This window comes from Sphaerodactylus townsendi, linkage group LG02 (assembly GCF_021028975.2).
Source record: "Sphaerodactylus townsendi isolate TG3544 linkage group LG02, MPM_Stown_v2.3, whole genome shotgun sequence".
Classification (NCBI taxonomy): Eukaryota; Metazoa; Chordata; class Lepidosauria; order Squamata; family Sphaerodactylidae; genus Sphaerodactylus; species Sphaerodactylus townsendi.
In genome coordinates this window covers 84507876-84530705 of record NC_059426.1, presented here as the reverse complement: position 1 = coordinate 84530705, position 22830 = coordinate 84507876, and the positions used below count along the sequence as shown (strand labels likewise).

Here is a 22830-nt window from a genome sequence, read left to right as displayed (position 1 = left end):
ATGTTTTGCTGGGAGTGATTTGTGAGATACTTACATGCTTAATACCCACTTGCAATGGCTTGGAGCTGTTTCTCAACCTACCTCATAGGGTTGGTGTGAGGACAAAAATAGGAAAGAGAGCTGGTGGGGTTAGGGTTATGTATGTTTTGCTGGGGGTGGCAGGTGTTTTGTGAGCTGGTGCAAAAAAATCATTGTTTGGTCATGGTGGGGAAGGGTGGCCGCCCATACCGGGCGGGGGGGGCAAACTCAGGTTTTGTCCCCGGGCTCCAGTTTGCCTAGATACGCCTCTGACCTTAAGCAGTGCATTCAAGGTGATTTTTCTAAGGGGTATATTTTATACAATACAGTTATTAATTATTGGTTATGATTATCTGAGCAGTAAACGTTATCTTTCTAGATTTATCTTTCTGTGTTAATTTTTTTAGGGTTACTGGTGAAGGGAAGGCCCTTTCTGCCTGGGCCGGGGGAAGCAGGATGCAGCCAGGATAATTGATCCCAGTGCAGCCCCCTGGGTCATATGTACACTCTTGTTCAAGTGACCCTGTGGCTGCCGCAGCTTGCGGGCATGCCTCTGCATGGAGGCGTGTCCTTTTTTCTAAAACTTGCCTTTGGCCATGGCTGATGCCTTGGGGCTGGAGAGCTGGTCACCCTCTCCTGCAGAGCTGTTTTTTAAAAACAGGCAAAAGCGGTGGCTGTCACCCGAGACCTTGGCGCCAAGGTGGGATATTTGATATCATATATCCCACCTTAGGGGGTTTAAAGCAGGATTGACCCGGTTTAGGGGCAGGAACCATGCGAAGTTCCCACTCAACCTGGGTTTGATCCTGCCCCCCCCCCCATAAGGTAATTGGCCATGTGGAAAGGGCCGAAAATACTCTGGAAAACCATTGTGCTTATACACTATAGTTCATCGTTACATATATAATGTTGCCTGGAAGTATCTTCACAGAAATACATTCCAGTATGCCATGCTAGGTGGGAATTGTTTGAAAAAAATAAATTCATAGACACTTGGATGGGTCCGGTTTTTCTCTTTGCCTTTCCAGCTGGTGAAATATACACTGTTTTAATTGAAACTATATGTTATTTTCTTCCTTTTTTAGAAGTCAATGCCCCTGTTATTTCCAGGGTATTGACCATCCACCTGGAGAAAATATAGTCACATCTTTGGGAAAATGGTAAGCTAATTGCATTCCCAGCCTTCCTTTCATGGTTGAGTTAGGCCCTTGGCTGTCTTCAGTTGGGTGTTAGCTCCCTCTGTTGTTGTTGATAATGATGATGATGGTAGATTTCACAATTGCCAGATCTTTAGCCGGTTGTTGGCCTTTCATTACAATCCAAGCCTCAACCAGAGGCCTAGGAAGTTATAATGTATCAACGTAGTATTCGTGAGGATTCCAGTAGGTCGTCGTCATCGTCGTCCTCTTCCTCCTCCTCCTTCTCCTCCTCCTCCTCCTTCTCCTCATTCGATTTCATATACCGCTCCATCCCCAAAGGGCCTGTTTTATATCCTAATTTTGTTTGCTATTTCAGATACTTCCAGGCTTCTTCTTGGTTGAGTTCTCTTTTTGCTATCCAGCTATAGCATAGAACTACTCCTTTTTGGTGATAGCTCCAGCATTGTAGAATGGCCTTTTTAAGGAAATATGGAGAGATGTCTGAGCTGTGAGGGTTAGTGGAAAAGGTGGCATATAAATGTTTAAATAAATATCTGGAGGACATTTGATAGAATTGTTGTATACTTGGTGAGTAGTAATGTATTTAAAGGATAAGAATCACTGAAATTTACCAGGTCCAATTTTTTAAAAATCAAATTGCTAAATGAATTTTTTAAAGTTCACTCTTTTTATATTTTCATTTCAGCCACTGCAGAAATGGAGTAATGAACTGTGAGAATAGCAACACTGGTATGTGAAATTAAATTATGTTTAATCTATAGTTCTCTAACAAGCTACAGAGTCAGTAATTACAGCACCAGTACAGCATAGTGATTAGTCTGTTGGACTAAGATTGAAGAGGCTGAGTTCAGTCACCTATTCTCTCTCAGAAGGCAGGAAACCATGTCTGATTGACCCCCTCACCTTCTGAACTTCTTCAGGCAGGAAAACCACTCACTGACCCGTCTCATCAGATTTTTCCTGCCTTTTTCCCTTCAGGGACTGAGGTGCTTAAGAAATAGTAGTGTAAGATGTAATAAAAAGCTCTTTCCTTCAGCTTTGTAACTCTTCCAGAAGGTAAAGGATGCCTGTTGTTATAACCTTTCTAGGCAAGCCCCTTATTAAGGCCCACAAAATAATAATACTGAGGCAGATTTTAAACTGAAACAGAATAAAAGATTAATTAACAAAGAGGAGATGGGAAAGGGAGATAAATAACTTGGAGAGATGGAATGGATGAAGCAAATAAGCAGGAGGATTTTATACACACACACCAGTGCTTGACAGAGATTCAGTATTTGGTTATTTCAGCACAGACATAATAAGATAATTCAGTTTCACTTCTTAGTTACAGCTCAGCTTAGATCTTATATAATAGTTGCTTAGATGGTACAGTTACTTAAACTAAAGATGCTTTGGCTAATGGATTGTTCACATACATACAGGGATCTAACACAGGCTTGGTACATATACTCAGTCCTTCCACACAGCCCTCACAATTAGAAAACCCTCAAATAACAAATAAAACACTCTACTGAGGAAACTCAAAGCAAAACCCAATATCTCAAACTAACTGGTACCCAGGAATTCCTCTCACACTAAAAGCTATTCCTCCCTGGATTGTATGTATGGCCCTTCAGCTTGGCCCCTCATTAAACCTCTCTACCAGTTCTCTCAGTGTTTGTATATTAATGCTTTCACTCAGATCTCAAGCTGATATTATTATTAGAACCAGTCTGACTATTCCCCTCAGAGATATTATGTTTTATTATATAGTTAAGTCACCATAGCTCTTAACACCAGGAACTCTAAAGTCCAAATGTCCTTCAAATTGTTCGGTCAGGGAGTTAACCTCCTTATCCTCTGCATCATCTAGCCATTAGGCCAATCAGAGTGCAGGATGCCACAGCTGATCAGGTGGCTTCTCCCGTGCCTAGGCTTTTATGCCTCACTGTGAATGTAAACAATGCTTTGCTTCAGACAGACCTGCACTTTTAACATAAAGCGCACCAGGACTTACTCGGGGCACCATTGCTGCAGGGAAGGAAGGAGCGATTGGCTCTCCTCCCCATCGTTGGATCGACAGGTCACGTGACAGGGTGGGAACCGTCACGTGACGAGGGAGCCGGGCAGGCTATTTAAGCCCATGCCCTGCTCAGCCCAGCCTCCTTACAAGGCTGCCGGCGAGTGGAACCCACCCTCCCTCCCTGAGTTTTGAGCTGTTGTTTTGTGGTATGTTGTTTATGTCAGACATTTGTCGCAGTCTGGGCAGATTCGGGTCATAGGGGCACATCCGTTGGGGGACGCAGGCTTGCATGCCAGACCTCCCTAGGCGGAGGCCTCAATAAGAGGTCTGGGGGTAGGGCTGGGCTTGAGGATGCAGACCTGGAAGCCCTGTTTCAAGCTCGCTAACCCTGGCAAAAGGGGGTGCGTAGATGGGTAGATGCCCAAGTGACATCTAGTAACCTTCTGTCCCGGTCCCCATTGGGGGACGGTGCTGGGTTCAGCGGTGCGCTGCCCGAAGGGCCAGGGGTCAGCTGTGGAGCTGACAGTGACCAGGTTCAGCAGTTCACTGCCTGGTGGCCAGGATGTGCCCCGATATGCCTGCCCAGCTTCCAAAAGAGTTATGCATTATTTGTTAATAAACCGGGCTGCAGCCATTTCTTTTCCAATGAATTCAAGTGTGTGTTTGGTTTGTGAGGGAAGTGGAATCTGCACATCTGTGCGCAATAACTTTTCTTCTGCAGTCTGTCACACCATGTTTGCTACTTTGAGCTTACTGGAGGAAAGACAGGACAAAAATTAAAATAGTTGAAATTGAATCAGGAAGAGGCTTCTTCTTTTTTCCAGCACAGAGCCAGCTGGGCATAACAGCAAGCCTCATTGAAGTTTATGGTGGGAAAAAAACAATTAATTTTTCCCACCATAGAACTTGCTGAAGAGCCTGGCAGATTCTGTGCTCTGAAGTGGCTTCATTGTAGCCAATGGGGAATTTCTGAGGGTGTCTGGGTGGTGTATATTTTTAAAGCTAGCAGCACCAAAATTTCAGAGTATCATCTGGAGATTCTCCTGATGATATTACCTGAGTTTGGTGAAGTTTGGTTCAGGGGGTCCAAAGTTATGGACCTCAAAGGGGTAGCCCCCATCTCCCATTGGAAACAATGGGGGGTGGGGCACCACCTTTGAGGGTCCATAACGTTGGATCCCCTGAACCAAACTTTACCAACCACAGGTTGGTAATCATCATGAGGGTGGCATCCCAGGTGGCATCATCAGGAGGGACTCAAGATGATACCCTGTCATTTTGGTGCCAATAGCTTTAAAATGAGCCCCCTGCAATCTGGAACACAAAAACACCAAAAAATACCAAAAAAAATCAGACAGACAGAATATATTTGGGTATACCGAATATCGCATTCGTATTATTCAGGCATACAGATGATTTTATGCCCAAATAAGCCCAAATCTGAATTTTACCAAATATTTTTGGCATTGCTAAACCCTAATTATTGATATGTTTGAGGTCATTGACCTCAGTGAAAATAATATACATGTACAACTAGAAAGTCTAAATATATAAACACAAAATTGCAGAGAAGGATCTTAAAGTAGGTATCAAATGTTATGTTACTTTTTATGTACATTCTATTTTTCTAGTTCATGACTGCCCTGATGAGCAAATCTATATTAACTGTAGTAATCCACAAACCATGGAACTTGGCAGGGAAAGAACTTGTGAAAATCAGCTGCTGAACCTCACTGTTTCTACTCATCAACCTTGTTTTTCAGGGTGTGTGTGTCCTCAAGGGTAAGTAAAAGCAAGCAAACTTTGTTCTATTGTTCAAGTCAATACCTTGATCAATGTATCTTGATCACTTTGTTTCCCAAGGAATAATAGAACAGATAATGTTGTTCACCACCCGGAGCCCTTTGGGGATCGGGCGGTATATAAATTTAAGAAATAAATAAATAAATAAATAAACATCTGCAAATCCCAGCAGTATAGGGCTGGTCCAGACTAGTAAAGATATTATTTTACTGTTTCTGAATTTTGTTCTGGTATAACAAACTTTTGATTTCCTGGTTACATTTGAAAAGGAGGATTCCATTTAAATAACTCACATGCACCTTCAAATCTGTAGAAAAAATGCTGTCATTGATATTAAAAAATAAAAATGAAGATAAAAATTTTAAACTGCAATTAATAATAATTTTGGTAAGAATACTGTTTGCCTATACTCACATCTCACCTGTATTCTTATTAATAAACACCTAATAAATTATAGATAAAAAACGAAGGCTCTGCAAATTACTGGGAGAGAGGGAATATCCCATCCCTTTCTGGTCCCCTTTCCTTGCTGTCTAAAATGTCTCTTCTGGCTCTGTCACTCTCCTGGCCACCTGCTCCCTTTTCCAGATGTCTAGTTTATTGGCCTGATCACCTGTGCCACAGCTAGCTCTTCTGTTTTCCACTGCTGTCTACCTGCCTCATTTAGATCTCTTGTTCTTTGCTACTTTGGTTGGTTGCCTGCCCATGCTGCTGTTTTATCAATTCCCCTTGCTTTCCCATGGGTCCTGCTATCCTCTGCTGTTTATCGGGCTACTAAGCAACACTCAGAATGGTAGCCAGTACTTTCACCCCTTGTAGTTGAATGGTCTTTTAAATATTCCCCATTTCTGTTATCTTTTTTACATTTTAAGTTTTTTCTGAAAACTTGGGGACTCTCCCAAATTTGTAGAAAAATCTCCTTTATCTGTGTATGGGCCTAAGCTATACATTTAAGGATCAGTATCTGAGGCCACATTCAGATGCAATTATATGATAGTTGATTTCTTTGGACTAAATTCCATTATGCTTGGCTTCAAGAGGATGGAGAATTTTGGTTAGGAAGTGTTATCCATGATGGATGAATGCAGGTACACCAGTTAACTTGAGTTAACTGGGTGGGGGAAGGAGGGAAAAATACCCAGGAGCAAGTTGGGTTTAACTTAATGTGGACAAGAAGTGGCATCTGAATGTAGCCTGCCTCTTAAGGACTGATAATACCTGATTTTCAAACAACATGTGTAAAACTGATGATGAAGTAGTTAATTATTTTTTCTCATGGAAATAGTTTCACATATCTACACACACACTTCTTCTTTTTTTGCACACCAACCTTGCCCTTTCATTTTGCAAATGCATATAGGGCTCCTGGATTGAAGCAATCCATAATTCTCTTTAAAATTAAAGTAATGTGGTGTGCTTCATTATTTGCTTCAGACTAAATGATATATCATTGTAATGTAAAAATGTATGCATGGATGGAAGAGTGATTTTCTAAAGGTATTCAAAACATTTCATACAAGCTAAACAGTGTTGGGGATACTAGATAATGTCTGATGAAACTGATTGTTGTGTAGGTTGAACAAGCCTGCATTGCAGCCTGACAGTATAATGCAATACATTTATTTTATTTTATTGGACTTACTATCCCACCCTTACCCAGCCAAAGGCCAGGCTCAGAATGGCTAACACAAATAATTAATACAGTATCTTTAAAAAATTGAGATCAGAGTTAAATAACAATAATAGATATCAATAAAAAACATTACACATTAAAACACTGTCTGACTCCAGTTCATCAAAATCTTTGGAAAAGCAAACTTTTTTCATTATTGGAAGCTTTCCCTCCCAATTCAAGGCTCCCCTTGTACATTGTTTGAAAACAAAATATTCCAGGAGTAATTAAGAATTGTAACACATGTAAGAATATTTTGTCTTCCCAGAAGAAAAATGCTTTTTATACTAAGAAACAGGTGGTGTAGCAGATCAAATAACTTATAAGAAGCTTAAATGAATTCCTGAAAAGTTTGTTCAAAAAGAAAAGAAAAATAATCACTTAATAATTAGCCCAAAGAAAATAATGAATTTATTGCAGTATAAAATTGTTTCTTATCAATAGACAAAGAGAATTAGTGAATTAATAGCATAGAGGGAAAGTAATTTTTAAGCAGCCTTTAGTGACAGCAGTGTTCTTTTGTAGTCTCTGGAGTGTGATAAACTACCGTATATACTCGTGTATAAGTCAACCCACATATAAGTCGAGGCACCTAATTTTACCACAAAAAACTGGGAAAACTTATTGACTTGCATATAAGTCGAGGGTGGGAAATGCAGCAGCTACTGGTAAATTTCAAAAATAAAAATAGATACCAATAAAATTACATTAATGAGGCATCAGTAGGTTAACTGTTTTTGAATATTTAATTCAAAGAAGAACAGTAAACTAGCTCTGTAAGTGGAAAAGAGGGTCAACAAAAACAATATGGTCTTAACAATAACTTTAAAAGTACAAAAACCTTAGCTCAAGCAGCAACCAAGCTAAAACACAAGAGTTAAAATCCTTCAAAACTGGATTTTTGGTCAGGGGAGGAATGTTTATGTTAGCAGTACCAACATCTCAGAGTATCTTTAGGAGACCCTCCTGATGATACCACCCAGGTTTGGTGAAGTTTTGTTCAGGGGGTCCAAAGTTATGGACCCTCAAAAGGGTAGCCCCATCTACTATTAGCTCCCATTGGAAACAATGGTGGGGTGGAGGTACTCCCTTTGGGGGTCCATAGCTTTGGACCCCCTGAACTGAACTTTACCAAACTTGGGTGGTTTCATCATGAGAGTCTCTTGAAAAATCCCTGAAATTTTGGTGCTGCTAGCCTAAAAACTGCGCCCCCTGGTGGCCAACAAAGTAAAAACCCTAAAATATTTTTAAAAATACACTTCACTCGCGTATAAGTCAAGTTGACTTATATGCGAGTATATATGATATGTTATATCTACATTTTGTATTTTCTTGAGAATTTATATAAGCAAAAATAAAACAATAAAATCATAAATAACAGATAATTGTCAATATCAAGTAAAACTTTAAAGCACTGACTTCAAAAATTCTGCTAGATTGCTAGGTAATACAGGCTTAGGTACTTCACCACCATGTGTTATACTTGATCATAATATGTACATTTTATTCATGTTGTGGTTTAATAATGTGTTGCTGAATTTTACAGCCCTATCCAGATTCCTGATGCGGCTGGGGATGGGGCTACTACTGCCCTGCCACATTGCCTCCGAAGGCTTCCAGACAGCGCAGGGAGACAGTTAAGAATAAAAAACACCCTCGCCACCTGGAAGCTCTCCATAGGGCTTAATGAAGTTCCAGGTGGCGTAAATTTGAACCTTGGACTGCGACATTCCTGTCCCAAAAGCCTGGGCGGAAGTTGACTAAAGTACATTAACCTAGATTAATATCATCACTCCACATGTAATCATTCACTGAAAGGTTGGTGGTGTAAACTTACCTTTGATCAGTTGAAAGTGTAATCAAAATAATGGCTAAGGAATGTTAAACTATCTTAGATTAATGGATTTTGCTTGTGTTTACTGGACTGCAGCTGGTCTTGCATAATACTATATTAGTAGATAAGAAAGAATTGGACATAATGAAGGTGAGAGCCCTTTAATACCTATATCTATGAGAACTATTTAGCCTTCTGGAAAGCCTTAACATGAAACTGCATATCTGAAAAGTAATTTGTTAACAGGTGGACTGAACAGAGGTGCTGAAACATTCATGTAAGAAAGATGGCACTAATTAAAAAAAATTAAAGGGATTGCTTTCATATTAATGTATTTGTATGAAAAAAAACTATGCTAAACTGTAATAAAGAGAACCTGACATTTTATTTTAACCTATCTTAAAAATTACAGTATTACAGCATAATAAATAAAAGTGGTTAGTTCCAAAATGAAATTAGTTGCTTTTATAAAGTAGCACTTAATATTCCTTTCCATCCAATAGGAAAAAAAACATCAAAAGCCCATTTAATTTCATTTTTAAAAATTATGATGAATGTGAAAAATAACCATGTATTAATGTCATTTGTTCATTCATTTCTGGAAGGTTGGTGAGTTCAAGGACATCAGAGAAAGAGAATGAATTCCATTTTTTTGTTTTGTTTTTCTTATTACCCCACCTCCAATCATCTGTTATTGTCCTGTGGGTGGGGTTGCAGCAGTTGCTGTTATTGTGATTGATGCTGGACTTCAAGCAGTGGCATTTAGCTAGCAAGGCAGATAGAAGGTCAGCCAACAAACTATTGAGATTTCAGTCACCTGGAGGACTGCATTTCCCAGGGTGCAGTGAGGTAAAGAATCTTGGACGTTGTCTGGACTCCAGGGGAGACAGGAGACATCCTCTTCTCGTCTGCCTGTCAGCTACCACAAATAGAATGATACCACAACAGCCACTCCCCATAACACAATAAATGCTGGGAGAGGTAGGAAGCAGATGAAAATGACCATCTGTATTAGCAACTAAAATGAAAATTATGCTTTTGGAATGAAAACAAATATTAATATTTGCTAGAATATGCATGAGAGCAGCCATAACACCCTTGCATGTATGAGTGATGAAAATTGTTCACATATTGTATCAGAACTCTTATTATCATCAGTATATATAATTATGCACATGGTCAAATCTATGGATATTTAAATCCAGAGATCGAAGCCATGAGCACATAAGATAGCTTTTCAGGGTTTTCTGGAACATTTGAAAGCCTAAAAATAAATAAATGAATTAGAGGCCAGAGGTTTAACAGAAGCAGTGACTAGCTTTAAAAACATATGCTTTCTGTGGCTCTTGCTAGGCAACCACACCAGCACTGACAGCATACAGTCCTTGGTTTCTGTCAGTAAAAAGCAAGGGGAGGTGCTGGGACCTTTCCTAGGGCTGTTTTGGCCTTTAAAGTAGGACTCATCAAGACCAGGCCCACCAGCTACCCACTGGGTTACCTACTACCACTGGACTTGCATGACTCACTGAGACGAAGCAATTTGCTACTGTTCAACTGCAGACATTCCACGAAAGGCTGTGTGATAAAGTACTTAGAGTTTCATACTAGGACCGTGGTGGCGAACCTTTGGCTGATGGGAATTGTAGTCCATAACATCTGGAGTGCCAAAGGTTCGCCACCACTGTACTAGGATCTCAGAGACCCAGGCTGGTATCATCACTACTCTGCCATGGAATCTCACTGTGTGACCTTGGGCCAGTTATATATTCTCAGCCTGACATCACAGTGAAAGGATAAAATGGAGGAGAGGAGAATAATGTAAGCTGCTTGGGTCCTCATTATGGAGAAAGATTAAGTATAAAGGAAGTAACTACATAATAAAAACAGCGGAATATAAGGAGCAGAGAAGAGGTTAGTTGGTGAGTGGATGGATGTGAAGGAGAGAAGGTAGTAGGGAAAAGTCAGGATATGCAGGTTGCCAGGAGGAGGGAAAGAGGAAATCATGTGGGGAAAGGGATATGGCCCAAGGAGGTGCCTTCTAATTGTCTTTCCAGGTTCCCCATAATCCAATTGGGCCCAGGAGCTGGCAGTGCGTAACTGGACCACAATTTTTCCAGATAGAAACTGCAAGGTGCTCAGAAGGAAAGAGGGAAAGCTTAAGATGGGGCAGATTTTATTTTTATTTATTTTTGTATTTATACCCTATTCTCCCCCAAGGGGCTCAGATCAAGGTAGGTTGGCTGGTAGGTGTCATAGAGAGAAGAAAGAAGGAAAAGGGAAGGGCATTTGTGGCTTTTAGGCAAGGAAAATGTAAATAGTGGTGGAGGAAAAATGATGCCTCCTGCAAGTCCTTGTGAGTCCCCTGCTTGTGTTGATTTAATACTTTTTCTTCTCAAACTGCAGCGGAAAGGCATGCATTAGTCATGAATATTTCCTCTGTTGCTATTTTTTAAAAAAATGTTCAAAGTCACTTTAAAGTGTTTGCAAAATGTTTTCCTGAATCACCATAGGTGTGTAGGAGGGTTATCTAAAGGTACCAGCATGGCACATGATTAGGATGCCAGTGAAATTTAATCAATGTTGGCTGAATTAAAGAGCAGGTGCATCATTTCTATTTATCTGTAGGCAGCATTTTTACTTTGACATTAGAAATAATGGGAGTTCATAGTTTTTAAAAAGTCACTTGTCATCTAAATGGCATTTGTTTTTATGAATACTTAGATCATTGTAATCAATCTGAATGCTTGGCTTTTCAAGAGACAAAGCTGTTAGCACTTGTTTCATCCAGGTTTATATTACATAGATGAAATTTGCACTTTGGTCTTTCATTGTCAAAGTCATGCTCTTTGTTTTTGAAGGTGGCTTATTCAGTTGGTAGCTTACACCAGTGGGAATTTTCAGTCTTAAAGTTCACTATCTAGCAAGTGATGAACTTGGAGCAGTAAAGGATAAAAAAAGAGAATACACATTAAAAAATCATAGTCTTTCAATTTAATATAAATATTCTCTCCCCCTCCCCATTAGTGCTGTTTCTCAAAGAAATACCTAGAGAAAAGAAAACATGGGAGTTTACAGAAGATTAATTCATTGTTTTACAAAAACATTCCACTGTATGCTTTGGTTCGGTTTCTATTGAAACATGAGTTGAAATGATAATCATGCCAACCATTCTTAAAGGATGCATTTGTTTGTCTGGTACTATTGCTTGATTGTTCTCTGACTAATTTCTGTATTTTTCTTCTCATTGTGTATATGTTTTAATAACTGTTCCACTGGGGATGACAGAGATGTTCTTTCAACCTTGTTAATTCTCCGTCCCACCTCCCCCAACCAGTTATGAAGCTTGGGTGATACTGAGCTGTTTTTGTATTTTCTCCCAGTTGTTTCAGTTGGGACTATGCAACTAGATTCCAAGAATTTAGAGCTGTAGCTGTGACTGCTGTTGGGGACAAGTTTTCTGTCCCCCTTGTTATTCAATCTCTGTGTAAAGACCTTCACAGAAATCCTTCATGGTGTTGGAAGGAGGTATCTCAATATACTGACAATACCCATAATTATATTTATCCAAATTGCCTGGTGATGTGTAGAAATGGCTGTAGTTAAATAAATAAAAGTAAGGAAGCTGAAACTGAACCTTGAAAATATGGAAATAATGTTAGTTGGGAAGGCTAAGATCTCTAAGGACATGGTTCTTTCAGTTTGATAGGATCCAGGTTAAAAGCCTATGGGTGATACTTGATCTAGTTTTATTGCTGGAGAAGAAGTTTATGTAGCTGCAAATAGGGCATTCTGTCAGCTGTATGAAACATGGAAGAAGGTGACTCCCTCCCCACACCTTGACTCTGCTGATCTGGCCATGTGACATATGTGAGTATGTCCTGGCTAGGCTACTGTAACGTATGCTATGTGTGTCTCTCCTTGAAGATGAATGAGGAACTACAGCTGGTGCAGAACATTGCAGTCAGCTATTATTAGGCACCAAATGATGTCTGCATATCATTCTCTGTCTGCAGGCACTCTGTACCAATCTGCAAACATTGGAGATCCTTGCATTATGCAGGATTTTTTAACTTAACACATATTATTGTGTGGTATTGGGAATTCTGTGGTCAGTGGCTAATGATTTGTTTTGATGTGATGTGATTTGGTACCAATCAATTACTAGGTTCAGTTCAATGTGCTAGCTATAACCTACAAAGCCCTTAAAGGCATTAAGAACATAAGAACATAAGAACATAAGAACTAGCCTGCTGGATCAGACCAGAGTCCATCTAGTCCAGCATTCTGCTACTCGCAGTGGCCCACCAGGTGCCTTTGGGAGCTCACATGCAGGACGTGAAAGCAATGGCCTTCTGCTGCTGCTGCTCCTGAGCACCTGGTCTGCTAAGGCATTAGCAATCTGAGATCAAGGAGGATCAAGATTGGTAGCCATAGATTGACTTCTCCTCCATAAATCTGTCCAAGCCCTTTTTAAAGCTATCCAGGTTAGTGGCCATCACCACCTCCTGTGGTAGCATATTCCAAACACCAATCCTGCGTTGCGTCGAGAGAAGTGTTTCCTTTTATTAGTCCTAATTCTTCCCCAGCATTTTCCAATAGAATGCCCCTGGTTCTGAAGTATTGTGAGAGAGAAAAATTTCTCTCTGTATCAACAGTATTTCTACCCCATGCATAATTTTATAGACTTCAAATCATATCCCCTCAGGCGTCCTCCTCTCCAAAGCTAAAGAGTCCCAAAGCAGCTCGCCAGCCCTCTCCTCCATAAGGAAGGTGCTCCCAATCCTTCAATCATCCTCGTTGCCCTTCTCTGCACTTTTTCTATCTCTTCGATATCCTTTTTGAGATGTGGCGACCAGAACTGAACACAGTACTCCAAGTGCGGTCGCACCACGGCTTTATATAAGGGCATGACAATCTTTGCAGTTTATTCTCAATTCCTTTCCTAATTATCCCCAGCATAGAGTTTGCCTTTTCACGCTGCCATGCATTGAGTTGACTGACATTCCCATGGAACTATCAACTAAGACGCCCAAATCCCTTTCCTGGTCTGTGACTGATAGCACTGACCCCTGTAAGCGATGTATCATGAAGTTTGGATTTTTTGCCCCTATGTGCATCACTTTACATTTAGCTACATTGAACTGCATTTACCATTTCTTAGCCCACTCACCTAATTTATCCAAGGTCCGGCTTGGAGCTCTTATGAAATCCTTTGTGGTTCTTTACCACCCTACATAATTTGGTATCATCTGCAAACTTGGCCACCACACTACCCACCCCTACTTCCAGGTCATTTTATGAATAAGTTAAAGAGCACTGGTCCCAAAAGCGAGGATCCTTGGGGGACACCACTCCCTACATCTCTCTCCATTGTGAGAACTTCCCATTTATACCCACTGCCTTTGTTTCCCTGTTCCTCAACCAGTTTTTTAATCCATGGGAGGGACTTCCCCTCTTATTCCTTCATTGCTGGAGTTTTTCTCAACAGTCTCTGAGTGAGGAACTTTGTCAAAAAAAGAAACCTTTTAGGAAATCCAAGTAGACAATGTCCACTGGTTCCCCCTTATCCACATGTCTGTTTACACCCTCAAAGAACTCTAGTAAGTTTGTAGAAGACAGGACTTGCCTCTACAAAAGCCATGCTGACTCTTCACTCAGCAGGTCTTGCTTTTTCTACCATGTTTAATAATTTTTATCTTTAATGATAAGATTCTACTAATTTACCAAGGAACAGATGTCAAACTGAGCTGGCCTGTAATTTCGGGTCCCCCCTAGACCCTTTCTTAAAGATTGGTGTGACATTGGCCATCTTCCAGTCTTCAGGGATGGAGCCTGATTTCCAGGGATAAGTTGCATATTAATGTGTAGAACATCCAGCAATTTCATGCTTGAGCTCTTTAAAGAACTCTTGGATGTGAATGCAATCTGGGCCAGGGATTTGGTAGCATTTTAGTTTATCAATGGCTGCCAGAACTTCTTCCCTTGTGTCTACCACTAACTTCGCTAGTTCCTCGGATTCACCTCCTAAGAAGCTTGGTTCAGGTGCAGGAATTTTCCTCACCTCCTCTTGGGTGAAGACAGATGCAAAGAATTCATTCAGCTTCTCTGCAATCTCCCTGTCACCTTTTAGCACACCTTTTGTTCCTTCATCGTCTAACGGACCTACCGCTTCCCTAGCTGGCTTCCTGCTTTTGATGTACTTGAAGAGTAGACCAGGGGTATGCAACCTGCGGCTCTCCAGATGTTCATAGACTACAATTCTCATCAGCCCCTGCCAGCAAGACTAATTGGCCATGCTGGCAGGGGCTGATGGGATTTGTAGTCCATGAATATATGGAGAGCCGCAGGTTGCAGACCCCTGCATTAGACCCACATAGCTGTAGGACCATCCTTCCTGCTATGTTCTGCTGTGACAGCTCTGCTTGTTTGAGAAAATCCTTATCAAGGTGCTATCTCACAAACAGGTACGATCTGTACCTGCTTATTCACACATGTTCTTTGTGATGCCTTCTACATTGTGGGATGGTCTGCCTGGGACTTTTAGAAAGATCCCCACATTTGTATTGTTTTCTAAATGTGCAAAACACAATTGTTCAGGAGATCATTCTTGTCAAAGGAACAAAGCTGCAGTGTAATGGTTCAGCTCTTGAGGCGACTTTTATTAGGAATGAGTCTTTCCTACACGGATTGTCTCATTGCCTTAAACATAGATGTTTGCATGCATTCTTGGGATTTTGGTTCCTGAGAGCCAACATGGTGTAGTGGTTAAGACCAACGGACTCTAATCTGGAGAAATGGGTTTGATTCTCCACTCCTCCACATGAAGGCTTCTGGGTGACATTAGACAAATTGTGCAGCATGAGCAATCAAGGCCAGTACTAGAGAGTAGACATGGGAAACTCTTGCTCAACATTGTGGGTACTCTTTTGTGGGGTCCTCAGGGATCAGTTTTGTCTCCCATGGATTTTAACATCTATATGAAGAAGCTGGGGGAGGATATCAGGAGATCTGGAATAAGGTACCATTGGTATGCTGTTGACACTCAGCTTTGTTTCTCTATCATCTGAATCAGGAGAGGTGGTCAATGCTCCTGATAGGTGCTTGAAGGCAGTAATGAGTTGGATGAGGCTGAATCAATTGAGGCTGAATCCAACCAAGATAGAGATGCTGCATTTGTGGATCATGAAAAGCTATGGCTAGATTAAAAAGAAATGGGTTTGCCTGCCACAACATTTGATTGTTTTGATGAATAACCTGTATTCTGCACAAGAGGCTACTGTTAAGGTAGAATGATTTCCAGCTAGCAAAAGTGTCAGACAAGAATGTCTTTTATCTTTTCAATCTACATGCGGAATATATCATGAGGATTAGACTTAGAGAAAGATGGAGTGAAAATTGAAGACTTGGAACAAGTTCTGATGAAGGTTAAATGAGAAAGTGTCAAAGCAGGATTACAGCTGAACACCAAGAAGATAAAAGTAATGACTACTGAGATGACAACTTTAAGATTGACTATGAAGAAACTGAAATTGTTCCAAGATTTTCTATTCCTTGGTTCCATCATCAATCAAAAAGGAGACTCAACCAAGAAATCTGAAGGTGATTGAGACTGTGAAGAGCAACCATGAAGGAGCTAGAAAAGATCCTCAACTGTAAGGATGTGTTAATGGCAACCAAGAATTCATACTAGTATTCCGAATTACTGTTTATGGGCACAAAAGGTGGACAGTGAAGAACACTGAGAGTTAGAAAGTTGATTCATTTGAAATGTGGTAGTGGAGGAAAGTTTTATAGACACAATAGACTGCCAAAAAGACAAATCAATGGATTCTAGATCGAATCAAGTCCGGACTCTTCCTAGAAACTAAAATGATCAAACTGAGAATATCATACTTTGGTCACATTATGAGAAGATAAAACTCACTGGAAAAGATGGCAATACTAGGAAAAATTTAAGGCATCAGGAGAAGAAGAAAATCCAACATGAGATGGATTTATTTGATAAAGGAAGCCATGGCCCTCAGTTTGCAAGACCTGAGCAAGGCTGTTAACAATAGCATGTTTGGAGCTCATTAATTCATAGGATTACCATGGATTGGAAGCGATTTGATGCCGCTTACATTTGCATGCAGAATTGTATGGGGGGATTTGCACAATATGACTGCCAAATCTGGGTGGGGTGTTTCCTGGAGATTTGGGGAGGACAGATTTTAGGGAGGGAAGGAACCTCAGTGGTGTATAATATCATAGAGTCCACCATCTAAAATAATTATTTCCCCCAGGAGAACTTATCTGTGTTGGCAGGATATCAGTTGTGATTCTGGGGAATCTCTAGCTCCTATCTGGAGGTTGACAACCCTACTGGAAACTAATATGTGCATCTATGACATCTGTGTACTGCATCATAAATCACTTCTCTCTCTTGAATCTGTTTTAAATTACTCCTCAAAATTTGAACATATGCTGTTTGAAAATAGTTTTATATTACAGTAAGGCTATTTTCTGATGGCATTGCCTTTCATAATGTGAAGGGTGAGGAGTTTTGAATGTTATCTAGGAATGTTTCTGTACTTTCAGAATTCAAGTTATACTTAGCAAGTTATACTTACAGCACAGGGAAGGGGAGTGCTGCTGACTGGAGGCAGTGCAGCAAAAGTAGAGTAGTGTCATCTCCAAAGGGACTTTAGGAGGCATAGAATGGAGGGAAACTCAAAATCTGTCCTGCTGCTTGAATTGCCCCATTGCCAGTAATGACTGCAGCAAAAGTCTGAAGGTCCAGGGACTGGAGTTCCTGGGCCAGAATACCCTTGGAAGCCAACTTATTTCAGCTCCAACCCAAGGAATTCCCTGCTCCTCATGCACCAGCATTAAAACAGATGCTAGCATTGCTCTGCAGCAGCTCCCACATCTGTCTCTGCCAGTGAAGATACCCCATACACCAGTGGAGGGGGCAAGCATATTGGTGTGGTCCTCTGCTGCTCCCTATGACAATTTAGCCATCCTGGATCTGGATTGGGTGTTGCGAATTCAGGTTATATACTTAGCAGTAAGCATGTAACTATTTTGAACATATAATTATTGAAGATGATTTTTGTTTTGTTTTATAGTCTTGTTAAACATGGTGATGCATGCTTCAAGCCAGATGAATGTCCATGTTCTTGGAAAGGCAAAGAATACTTTCCAGGAGACAAAGTAGTTTCTTCATGCCATACCTGGTGAGTAGAACCTTTTAAATCTCATTTTTAAAATTCAACTATACTTCAGTGAATCTGAATTACTCTTTTTAAGGTTTAAATTAATGTTACTGTATTTCTTTGGCTTTTTTATTGCACTATTTCAACATACCTTTTTTCTGAAGAACTGACATAGTTTGAGATAATGGTGGTTAAAATAGGAATGCTTAATATTGTAATGAATAAAAAACTGCTCTTCCTTTAGAAATTGTATATTTAACATTTCACGTGAAAGGTTCATTTAGGGAACTATTGTATGCATTAATGGTTATAATTCCCCAAACAATATAAGCTAGTACATTTCTGTAAACAATAGCAACAGCAAAAAAAAAAGGGCCACTACTCAAAGGTCTTGGGAGGGCCATGAAAAAGTTGCTGGTACTCACTGCCCATGAGTACCATCACCATAAAAACCCCATATTCCACAGATTACTTCCCAGTCCCACATGCATATGTATTCTTTTAATATGTATCCCAATCATATTTATTTAATTAAACATTTTCTTTATATTTTTTCATATTTTTGGACTGAACAAAGCACCCTAAAATCATATACAATATGCTTATCATGTATTGCTATTTTCCATAAGCTATAGAACAAGCAATTGTGTAACCACTAAAGTGTAGGAAGTAGCATCACAAAGTATCAGAAACTTGTTATTATTTATTTATTTATTTATTTATTTCATCACATTTGTATACCGCCCTCCCCCAAAGGGCTCAAGTTACCCAGTACTTGACTCTCAGTTTCCTCATTTTTTCCATTTACTCCTCATTTTAGTGAGTTTGACCCATTTATTTCACCAGGTTGCAACTGGGCCTACAGAGCTCTACAGAGCCTGAAGTCCAGCCTGGTCCAGTCAGCACTAGTTAATACCTTGTCTGGATGTCTTTGCTCACTCCAGCCTTGTGCTGACTGACTGCCTCTGCCTCTTGTCAGGTCCTCAGTATCTGCTCTAGAAGACATTTATAGCCCTTTGACTGACTGGTGACGCGACTCACAAGCCATCTCTACTTGGCAGGAAGGTAAAGTGACCCTGGGTTCCCTCCCTTGTTCCCCTAGGTATGAATATGGGTCCATTCCATTGCACACATGTGTATACCAACACATACAAATCATTATACCTTCAAGAAAGGATTGCAGCAATTCTAAAGATGATGGACAGTTGCTTTTCTCTATTCTTGTTCAAATAAAATCAAGTCTTTGTTGAGAAGTCTAACCTGGTCCTCATTAACATACAGAGGAAGAAGGGCATACTTATGATGCCAGTATGTTTTCCTGTTCTTGCCAAGGAGTGAAAGTTTGCCATGGCATAGATTTCAATGTCATGTTCCACCCACATGGTAAAAGTCTCTGTCCTGCTCAAAGTTAAAAGCTCACTATGTTTTATAGTGTATTCAAGGTGAGTTTGGTAAAATATAAATATTTGGTTAAATATAAATATTACTGATTGATAGTAGTTGAAGTACATAAATCTAACTAATGCCAAAAGGGGTATTAGATTATCATAACATTTGCAGAACAAGAACTGAAATTCTTTTTAATGAATATCTTTTGAAGCTGTAATTATTTCCTAATTTGAACTGGACTATTTTATTTTGTTATTTTACAAAATTTAGGGTATGGTAAAGCAGCTAATAAATTAAAACATATCTAATGAAATCATATATTTAAAAACCATAAAAATAACATTATTAAAAACAAAACCAGACCTAAAAAACATACAAAAACATAAAACAAAAACAAAAACAGAAGACTGAGTGGAATCACTGAGGAAACATCAGACATCAAGGGTGGCAACAGAAAGGAAAGGAGAGATTTCTAGAGTTTTTTTGCCACTACTGAGAAAGTCTTCACTCAGATAATCTCAGAATATGGGGCAGCAAAGCAGGGCCTTCAGAAATGTCTGTAGCAGCTTAGTAAGTTCATAAGGAAGTAGGTGGCCCTTCAGGTATGTTGGTGCCAAACTATAGAGGGCTTTAAATGTCAGCACCAGCACCTTGAATTGTACCGGGACACAAATTGAGAGTCAATGCAGATGTACCAAGACTGGAATGATATGATACCTGTGACCCACTCCAGTCAATATCTTCGCTGCAGCATTCTGCACCAATTGAAGTTTCTGAACACTTCTCAAGGATAGCCCCACATACAGCACATTGCAATAATCCAACCTAGATATAGTCAGGGCATGTATCCCAGTGACCAGATCTCTGTAATTGTATAAATACATGCATTTTGTATACAAATCTACAGACCATGATACATCTAACAACAGAACCTATTGTCGAAGGCTTTCACGGCCGGATTCAACTGGTTGTTCTGGGTTTTCTGTGCTGTGTGGCCGTGGTCTGGTAGATCTTGTTCCTAACATTTCAATTGGTCTGGTAGATCTTGTTCCTAACATGTTTAGAAACAGAACTTCCCCAATTGGCCAATTGGCCATGGTGGCAGGGGCTGATGGGAATTGTAGTCTATGAACATCTGGAGAGCCGCAGGTTGCAGACCCCTGGGCTAAACACAGTGTGTAACAGACTTCTTTCTGTGATACACCTCTGAAGATGCCAGCCACAGATGCAGGCAAAACATTAGGAACAAGATCAACCAGACTACGGCCACCCGGCCCGGAAAACCCACCACAGCCAATGTAACCTGTGTTTGCTATGCTGAGTGCATATTTCATTTAGATTTTCAGGATGCTTTGTTTCTCTCCTACTATTTATTTGGGTATTTTCCCATTTGGTTTAATTTATTCTTTAGTCCTTCAATTTATTTTGTAGTCAACCAGACATTCTCTTTAAGTATGGACAATAATTTGGCAATCGTTTGTGCTAACTGGATAATTTCCTACAAAAATTATGACTAGATATCAGAATTTCAAGGGGATCATACGGAGTCATTTTCAAAATACCCCTTTCAGCCTTTTTTTTTCATTCCACAGCCTGGAAACTTTACTTGCCACCAAATTTAAAGGATGCAACCTGGCAAAATCATCAGAAAAATCTGCTATAATATGATAGAGTTGTATCAGTTTAAAATATTTTATGTGATTTTTTTACATTAGTGCATATATCTTTTTTAAAAGATCTGGTTCCATTGATTGAGGGCTTTTAGACATGATAGTGTTTAGAAACAGAATATCCCCAAACCTCAATTGTGCAGGGTCACAGTATGGAAATACTATTAGATTTGTTCCCTAAATACGGACTTTCCAGACACATCTGGTTGACTATCATAGAAAAAGTTTGTTTTTCATTATTTTTAAAAGAGCCTGTAGTTATTTGGTAACATTTGAAATCAATGTATACTCATGTTTTTTTCTTTTACTACCTTAAATTTTAGAACTAATTCTTATGAATTTATTTTCCTGTTGATTGTTGTGTTTCTTGTGTTATTTTTTAAATAAAATTTTAAAACTTATGCTACAAGACAAGACAAAAACACACAAACCCATACCAAATCAGAATTGGATGATGAAACTAAAGTGCACTTTTGATATGGTCCATATATGCCTTATATCTGAAAAGAAGAGGAAAAAATTAATCTAGTTTTGCACCCAGATGTGCAGAGGTTCCATCTGGTGAATAACCACAGGACACGTCTTGGAATTAAAATGGGCCATAGCCCTTTTATTGAGGCAGAAGCTGGGCAAGCAAGAGGAGCACATCCGAGCAGCCGATCAGCACCCCTGGCTGACCCTGGCACCAACCCCAATCCATATTGGGAGAGACAGAGAGGTACTGGGCCACTTGGGTGCCCGCCTGTTGTGGCCCCCTTCCTGCTGGGGTGTCGGGCTCGATTGTAGAGGCCTCTGTGGCATGTGACATGACCCCTCCCCACCCCAAGCCTCTTATGGAAGCTTCCAACCGTGGGGAGGTCCGGCACACAAGCTCGGCCTCCCCATAAGGATGCGTTCCTCTGCCCAAACCGCCAAGGCTGCGACAAATTAAGCAGCAAACCCTGCCCAAATAGGGAGGGTGGTTCAGTTTGCTCCAGGCGTCGAAGATGGCCGGAGCAACCGTGTGCTGCCTAATATATAGGGAGCATGCTCCACCCCTTGAACTCACGCGCATCATGCAATCAGGCCAGGTGTGCCTTGGCCGCCCAGCTGGCCAAGGGCAAGCATGCTCACTGCTCCGGAGCTCACCATGTGCCCTGCCCCCTGTTGCAATTACGGCCTAGTTGATTCTAGTGCCATTATTTGCACCCAGATGGGCAGAGGTTCCATCTGGTGAATAACCACAGGACACATCTTGGAATTAAAATGGGCCGCAGCCCTTTTATCGAGACAGAAGCTGGGCCAGCGAGAGGAGCACATCCAAGCAGCCGGTCAGTGCCCCTGGCTGATCCCAGCACCAACCCCAATCCATATTGGGGGAGACAGAGAGGTGCTGGACCACCTGGGCGCCCACCCTTTGTGGCCCCCTTCCTGCTGGGGTGTCGGGCTCGATTGCAGAGGCCTCCACAGCATGCGCCATGACCCCTCCCCACCCCAAGCCTCTACGGAGGCCCCCAACTTTGGGGAGGTCTAGCATGCAAGCTCAGCCTCCCCATAAGGATGTGCTCCTCTGTCCGAACCGCCACAGAGCTGACCCTTCATCTCCCGCCATAGCTTCGCAAGCCTCCCAGCCACTCCAAGAACTCCTGCCATATGGCATGCAGCCAAGTGTCCATGCCTCATTTGGATAGGTGCTCACCGTCCAAACGAAAGAACGCATATCCTTGGGTGGTTATATCAAGGTGTGGGATAACGCTACCACAGAGCTCTCAGACCACCTGCGCTGCTGCCTTATACACCTTCCAGTGTGCCACGTTCACCTTTCCTTGGCTCCCTGGCATCCTTCCACAGGAGCCTTGGGAGGAGGCAGGACCAAAACAATTTAACATCTGGTATCAGATCCAGGACCTCACGGCCATCCGTAAGGACAGTTCCAGGGCCTTCAAAGCTGGAAGGTCGTTCTTACCCAGGTGAATGACGATCCCCTGAGGCACACCAAACCTCTGAAGTGCCTTCCGGATGGTAGGCAACAATGAGTCCCAGCACATACCCTTCTGGCCAAGCCAAACAACGTCCAAATGACGCCCCCCCCCTTCCAAGGTCCAG

General features: G+C 41.0%; 1 protein-coding gene across 1 annotated transcript in view; it reads left to right on the top strand.

Annotated features, from left to right (window-relative positions):
• OTOG (otogelin) overlaps positions 1 to 22830 on the top strand; it is a 153010-nt gene that overhangs the window by 43762 nt on the left and 86418 nt on the right. The window contains exons 21-24 of the mRNA XM_048486410.1: positions 1104 to 1178; positions 1864 to 1907; positions 4815 to 4965; positions 17600 to 17707. Of these exons, the coding sequence (XP_048342367.1) occupies positions 1104 to 1178; positions 1864 to 1907; positions 4815 to 4965; positions 17600 to 17707 (378 nt within the window). The remainder of the gene's footprint in view (positions 1 to 1103; positions 1179 to 1863; positions 1908 to 4814; positions 4966 to 17599; positions 17708 to 22830) is intronic.